This window comes from Pagrus major, chromosome 4, assembly GCF_040436345.1.
Source record: "Pagrus major chromosome 4, Pma_NU_1.0".
NCBI lineage: Eukaryota > Metazoa > Chordata > Actinopteri > Spariformes > Sparidae > Pagrus > Pagrus major.
The window spans coordinates 36,330,325-36,338,453 of NC_133218.1; the positions used below are offsets into that span (position 1 = coordinate 36,330,325).

The 8,129-nt window shown below is 40.7% G+C and overlaps 1 protein-coding gene across 1 annotated transcript; it reads left to right on the plus strand.

The window, feature by feature from the left end:
* Window positions 1–3,254: 3,254 nt before the first annotated feature.
* On the plus strand, window positions 3,255–4,237 carry cart3 (cocaine- and amphetamine-regulated transcript 3). Its single transcript, XM_073464728.1, has 3 exons — window positions 3,255–3,446; window positions 3,942–4,025; window positions 4,130–4,237. The coding sequence occupies exons 1-3, from the start codon at window positions 3,255–3,257 to the stop codon at window positions 4,235–4,237; spliced, it is 384 nt and encodes a 127-aa protein (XP_073320829.1).
* The last annotated feature ends 3,892 nt before the right edge of the window (window positions 4,238–8,129 follow it).

Below are 8,129 nucleotides of genomic sequence, written 5' to 3' on the forward strand. Positions count from 1 at the left end.
AACCTAACCATGCCATGACATAACATTAAAAAGTCATACTATGTCCCAATATGTGGAGTGTTTGTCAGCAAGCTTTAGTTTGAAAAGTCTAATCAGATGTTGCATATTTATTATTGCTAACTGACGCTAGAGAGGAAGGTAGAGTCATATAGTTCGATGTGACCGAGCTGCTGTATTTGCAAACTTGAGAGTGAGAGTGTTGTGGAGGCCGGTGATAAGATACTGTTGCCACTATTTCTTTTTTCTTTTTTACATCTTTTACTTCAGTCTCACTTTCAAACTTTCAGCCAACTGAAACAGAGACAGAAAAGTAGGCAAACTTAACACATTTGAATTCAACTATCAGGGGTTATGAAATTAATATTTGTTTTAGCGACTTGCCGTCGATCACAAAGCTGGAAGTTTTAATCTCTCTGTGACATCCAGGCTTCGTGATTCAGAGCTGATTTTTCAACTGGATGATGGAAAGACAGATGAAAAAATATTTAAGCGCCAACATCCAGAACTTGAACACAGATCATGCCACTGCAAAACGGAGCAAAAAATAGCTGATATTTTTCTCAGGAGACCAAAACGGAGCTAAAAATGAAACTGAATAGTGGCCTTACATTCATCAGGCGAACAGAAACAGGGATAAATGAATGCTAACGTTCCTCTTGCTGACACACTTGCCGTCCCAACTTTATAAGGTGATGATATGTCAGTTGAGGCTTGCTGTGCTGCCCCCAAGTGGCCAAAAAAATCAGTGGTCACAGGTTTCCAAACTCTTTTTCATGGACATGCTCTGATTGTTTGTCCCACCAGCTTATAAATGAAGTTTCTGTGACCGAGGCGTACGGTTTATTACACCTTACATTTATTTAAGTGTTGAGTCAGCGAGCTCTAAATATAATTTGTTCAGCTACACCGTTGTTATTCATGCTTGGTACACAATCTGAGAGCAGATTGAGCCAGAATCCCCTGACGTCCTCAACACAACACCGAAACCACCCGAGACACAAATCAGACGAGGCGAGTGTCTCCGTGAACTGTGAGCCTTCGGCAGATGACTGTCAGGCATATTGTGAAAAAAAAAAACTAATGAACTAGTGGCGGTGAATGGAATCGCCTGGTTGTTGTGAATGAAATGTTAAATTGGTGTCTCACTCATTAAAAAGCTGAGAGAGAGAGAGACATGAGTCATGCAGCCTGGAGCACAATCAAAGCTTCCTGCTCCTTCGTCTCCGTCTCTGCTGACGGACCCGAAACCAGCGATCAATGCAGTGAACCTGAATAACTCCGGCACAGGATTAAATACACAATACATGCAACAACAGCAGTCCATACTGTGTGTGTGTGTGTGTGTGTGTGTGTATACATTCATCCTTTGCATTATCACAGTGGGATCAGTGGTTGCATAAGAGGTAAAATTATATCATATTGTGGCCGAGGGGCGGAGAACATGTTCAGTGCAGCTGATCATATTTTTGTTTTGCTTTGCAGTTATTCTCACTTCCACCAGCTTCTACTTCCTGACATCATTTATCACTGATACGAAGCTCAGAGTAATTATTTCATTCATTTTCTTATCATTATTAATTATGATGCTATCAGAGATTTACTGCACAGAGACTAACAATTAGATTCTTTATCATTCAGCACAACACTTTGTGTTTTGAAACATTATATATAATAATTCTAAGAGAAAAAACAAGCAATTTTGACCTTTTTTCAAAATCTTGGCCAGGGAGAGTCATGTTTTCACCTGTGTCTGTTGGTTTGTCAGCTGGATTACTCAAAAACTACTCATCCATGGACGCATTATGAGACCTGAATACAGCATTAGAGATGGAGAGATGGAGCCCTGTTCATTCCTATAAAAGTTGCTCAGTGGTGCTTGAAGCCAAAAAAAAAACTTGACTTCCAGGGAAGACTACAGACTTCCCCCGACCGAGCCGGCTAACTTCCAGTTTAGCTCCCCGCTAACTTGAATTGCACCTCTAGACTTTCCAAATGTTATCGGAGCGAATGGTCCAAGCTGCGACAGTGAACCGAGTCATTTTGCATTTTGGGTTGTGATGCTCACGTGTCTTTCACATTGTTAGCTTTTTGGGTCTCAGAGTTTGTGTTTGTTCCCTTGGAGCCTGGTACAGTTAGCCCCTGTTAGCTGTTAGCCACTGTTAGCTGTTACATTGTCTCGATAAAATACGATGTTAAATCGGTGCACAACGTGACCGTGGACGTGATCTCAAATGGTTAAAAAGGCATTTTTCATTCCAGCTCGACTTTATCAGTGCTTCTCTTCTCTATTATTCTTCCACAACACAGTGGAGATTATGAGGGCAGTCGAGTCTGGTGTTGGATTAGGTTTGACTGAGTTAAAGGGGACTGGTGTGCCCTGGTGGAGGTATGCGCTCTACTGAGTGCCAATGTTGTTGCTAGAGGTCACCTGCTGCACAAATGACTTCAGTAGTTTGATAAATCAGCCTTCCCCTCTCAATGATCGCTTGATTGCAGCTGGTAATCACGGCTCAGCCCTGCACATCAGATAAAAGGTGAACTCTGAAAGTCAAAACTACTTTCAAGGTGACAAACCTGTAAAATCACTGAAGGGAGAAAAGAAGAAGGAGGGTTTTTAACACCAGCGCTGTTTGGTTTCCTCCATCATTCACAGCAGAGAGGACTGAACTGCGTCACAGAGTTTAAATGCAGGAGAGGCTGCAAATGTCATTCTGAGGTAATAATGGAAAAAAAAAGTAATATGTTGTAAGTTACTGCTGCTGCTACAGGGAATACTAAGTAAAGCAATGTGCTCAGGCATCACTGCTGTTAGTTAAAGTGGAAGTGAATCCCTGAGGCTGTAATCCAGCAGAGATTAGCAGTCCAAGAGCTTGTAATGAGTAAAATTATAATCTCATAATGACAACAGTGACAGATACAGACATCAAACTGCATCCAGCTGATTGTCTTAATGCTCAGCACACTGCATATAGATGACCTCATCAGTTTAAACCCTCCAATCAGCGTCTAAGTAAGGAGTAATCCATTACTTCACCAGTAACGACCCCCCTGGCAGCGCTGCTGTTGTTATTGTTGACTTTTTTGAGGCATATTTTGCCCAGCAACTTTTACGGGATGACTCACCCAGGGCGGCTGTTACGCATGACAAAAAGAAAAAATCAAAGGATAAGGTGGAGCGAGCAGATGGCAGGAGTCAGATAAAAAGGTGTTTGGCGCGGGGGAGCGAGCTATTTGAGACGGGGACAAGGGGACACATGATGCCGCGCACCGGGACCATGCAGAGCTCCAGGCTGCTCAGCGGGGCGCTCCTCTGCGCGCTGCTGCTGCTGCTCTCCAGCGTCGCTGCAGCCGAAGTGGTGGACGCCGAGTCGGAAGAGGAGCTGAGCCCAAGAGCGCTGCGGGACTTTTATCCAAAAGGTCCGAACCTGACCAGCGAGAAGCAGCTGGTAAGATTTACATCTGCGTTGCATGCATGCATGCAAAAAAAAAAAAGACTGTGCAACTTCCAGAGAGAAATGATTTGCATTATTTCATCACATCATGTGAATTATTTTTGATTTATTCTTTTTTAACATATTTTGCATGTTACTTTGAGATTCAGTTATGTTGTGTTGAATAAATACTCAAAATGTGGCCATTAAACTCCAGTTTGTGACCATAATTATCAACCAAACTCCATTCAAAAATCCATGCATTTAAGAATTTTGCAACATAACTTCTGCTCTAATGAGATAATGATATGTTCGATTTGTGTCATTTTAAACAAAACCTGTAACACTTATATAAAACAATATGATGTATTATTATATAACATTGCATACGTATTTATTTTATGTAATCATTCCTTCAGTGTTTTCGTTAATTAGCTCCTCAGATAACACTTTTCTGAAATAACGAGATCACGTTCATTTAGCGTCTGTTTGTATTTTGTGTCCTCGCAGCTCGGAGCTCTCCAAGAAGTTCTTGAAAAGCTGCAGGCTAAACGACTGCCTTTATGGGAGAAGAAATTCGGCCAAGTCCCAACGGTATATATATATCATACATTGTGATACACACCGTATTGATTGATGCATGTGTCAGCAGGGAGAAATGAATCGATCTAACCCTCCATCTGTCGCTTCTCCCTCAGTGTGATGTCGGGGAGCAGTGCGCCGTGAGGAAAGGCGCTCGGATCGGGAAGATGTGCGACTGTCCCCGGGGAGCTTTCTGCAACTTTTTCCTGCTGAAGTGCTTATGAGCCTCGCCGGATCGGATCTGAATGTAGCGTTGCTGATGCGGGGAGAAAAAAGAAGAAAAAAAAAACTGTCACTTGATTCCTTTGTACAGTAATTACTGTTATATTTTTTATGATGCAGCTGAGGAGCAGGCGCGGTGACTGCCCAACCCTAATGATTACTATAGTAGTTCAGTATGAGCAGGGCCGTAGCCAGGAGGTTAGAAATACTGAGGTCATGCCCCCCTCACCTCCACCTCCACCTGTAGTATAAATCGATGCATTTCTTTGCATTTTGACTGGACCAATAATCACTTAGAAAATAATATCACTGCAGCACATTGATGGAAACTGGACTCAAAATCCAGCAGCAGAAGAAGAAGAAGATAAGTAACAATGACTTAAATGCATTAAACTTATTTCTTTGCTAAAACGAAGAGCAACACTTTATAATAACCATCGTTAATAAATGGTAAATTTAAAGTTCATGAGATTTAGTTCACTGTTAAGAGTCAATGAAATGATTCATAAATCAACTGTAAATGTTAAAAACATCAGTTTCAACTCTCTAATGGCGTCTAAATAATGTTTATACATGAACTACACAGTATTTATTAACCACTTACAAAGTATTACAAACATCAGTTGCAACTTTCCAGCAAACAGTTGTGATTAAATAGTTTATAAAGCATTGAATTGCTTGTTAACAGTGAAATAACTATGAACTAAAGTTTGATTAACTATAAATTTGTTTATTTTAATGATATGACAGATATTATAAAGTGTTCCCGGATGACCTCAGTGTCCTCGATGGTAGCTACGGCCCTGTATGATAAGTATTAAAGCATATTATATCACAGAAAACTGTAAGTCTCTGCAGGATATTATGGTGATGGACAGGAGATGAGAACACCACAAAGAACCATGAAGTTCCTGTAAATATTCAGATCCACTTTATGTCTGTGAAACCACAAAAAAACATTGTTGTGATGTAATAGGAGCTGAGAAATAACCCACAATGCACAGTACACTCACACACACACACACACACACACACACACACACACACACACACACACACACAGCACTGCAGAATAACGGGAGTATTATAGTGATTCTTCGTCTGGGCAAATCCAAAACCTGTGTTATGAACTTGAACTATTTTTGTTTCAGATGAATGTTTGTGTATGAGTCATGATGATAAATAATAATAGATAATAAACTGTGGATCATCTTGTTTTGTAAAGCAGTGGAGTGGCCTCTTGTTCTTTTAAAGCTGGTCCAGTGCGCCTGGAGTCTCTTACATAACACTCATGTTTTGATTTTTTTTTATTTTTAAAAAAAGATGATGTTCAGTCAATATTTAGTGAGGGACGTGGATGTGACAGCCATCTGTGACGCCACACCTGCCAGGCCGGGGGTGGAGGGTGCTTAAAATGAAACCTAATCCAGCTGCAGAGGAAGTAGTTATGAGGCAGAGAGTGACTGTCACATCTGTCGCCGTGCCAACAGCCTCCCATTCACTGTCAATAGAGCAGCTGATGACGTCACGTGCACGCATATGAATTCAGATTAGGCGTGAAATGAAAACAATGTACAGCTATTTTTTGCATGGCGCACACATCGCTAGCAAACTTTAAAGGAACAGGTCAGCAGTCATTATCTCCTCACCCATGCAGAAAATCAGGTGAAGTTTGAGTCCACGAAACAGCAAAACAGTGATGCAGCATTCTGTAAACACGAAGTAAACAAACCATAAAATGGCTCCATACAGCTTATCCAGAGTAATCCAAGTCTCCGGAAGCCCCGACATCCCATATCGATTTGAAAAGACTTTATTTACACCCTTATTTAAGCTCAAATCTTCACTGCAGCTGCTTCATTAAAAGTGTTGGCACACTGACGTCTGAAGTGGGTGCATGAGCTCAAACGCGCATAGAGGTTGTAAATAACATCTTTTTAAAATCAATTTCGGATCTCAGGGCTTTCAGAGACTTGCGTTATGCCGGACAAGCTGTAGTTTTTCACTTGTTTATGAGAACGCTGTGACACTGTTTTGCTGTGAAGCTCCAGAAATGTTTTGTGGACAACAAACTTCACTGACTTTCCATCTTCACGAGAGTGTAGATTATCACTGAATTTTCATTTCTGGGTCCCCAAAAAGTCAAAGTCCCCAGTTCATGTAAAAGGGAAACTAAAGAAAAGAAAGTAAAGTAATGAAATGACCAAATAGAAATATTTACTTTTCACCTCTTATATCTTCAACAAGAATTCATGTTTACGTTTGTTTTGTTTTTTTCATTTTGTATCGTGTGTGTGTGTGAACGAAATATTGTTTTATCTAGAAGATATTTATTTTATTTGAACAAGATCCGAACGTTGTGTGCACGAATTTAAAATAATTCAAAATTGGGGAAAATCAACTATCATCAAATATGTAAGATTTCTGCATTAAGATGTTTGAAGAGAACTAGATCTTTGTAATATATTTTGTTGAGTTGTGTACTCACATTATCCCAAATGTTTCCAACAATGTTCAAACCAGAGAAATAAACAAGTTTACTCAAAGTAATGGTGTGTTTCATGTGGTCACCCATCACTATAATTAAAGTCAGCGAACAACACTAAATTTACCATGAATAAAACTTTGAAACAACAACACTGTCTGAGTCATCTGATAGATTTTCATCAGCAGTGCTGTTTATTTAATGGTGTGGTCGTCACCAGTGAGTGAGTTTGACTGCAGGATCATTTGAGCACGACTGAAATAATCAGATTACTTCACTGTATATTAGCTGCAAACTAGCAAACTCCGGCACAGGATGCCCACTTGTTGAATTCAGGTCAATCACTGAACTCTGCACCCACCAGAGATTCTAGTTCTCTTTCTTCTTTTCCCCTCTCCTCGCTGTAACATAACGCTCATGAAGTAAAGTTCAACACCCGACAAAGACGGATCACTGCTGCAGTCAGGTTGATAAACAGGAGTGAAGATAAATCCACTTTTTAATCCCAAAATTTTAAAGTAATCTCTGAGCTCTCCTCTCGTCAGTATACGGCTGAGGATCAGAGCAGAATCTGATGTGACTCCAGGTGTTTATTCCTCCAGAGGGTCTGGCTCTAATTCAGACTCTCTAGCCGGATCCAACCGGCCCTCCGCTCAACACTCTGTGTTGGTCTCTTGTTCTGTTTTGATATTGAGCCCCTCGCAGCAGAAGTTACATATTGTACGTTTAATAGACACATATAAACTTCTAGCAAGCTGTGCAAAACTTGTGCTCATTTTTCAACATGCTTCGTCAGATAAACAACTTGTCCACACAAGAAAAATCCTTCTTCAAGACTTTTAAAGGTGCAATATGTAAGAATTGTCCACTTGTTGAATTTCTACTCACAACAAATAGGGGGTGGCATAAAACCAGAGTAACTGCTAACTGCTGCCAACTGTAGCTGACGTTAGATAGTTAGCTCAGTTAGCCGTGCAGATAGTGGTCTGGGCTGAGAGCTTGGCGCACCAGAGAAGTGTTTGTGTTTACACTGCTAGAACAGTAGCTTTTAACCCGGACGGGCTGGGACTAGCTGGTTAGCATGCTAAACATTGCAACAAAATACACAAACGTCTTCCTGTCACCTCTTCTTGTAGTTGGTCATGTGTCGTCTGCAAAGTGAGAAGAAGAAATCCTTGCTAAACCTTTTTGCTGTTGAAATGTAGAAACTCCTATCTTGGCCATTTTTACATATTTTAAATTCAACTAAGAGGGATTGAATGAAAAAATCTGTCACACGTTGTAAAACCACTGGACAAACAGGAACATTTTCGGTGGTCGTGCCGACAAAGAGACTGTTTATCTGGCACCTGAACAGTAATACTTTCTCCAGACAGCGAGGGATTTGTTATTGATTCCTCTGGGAATTA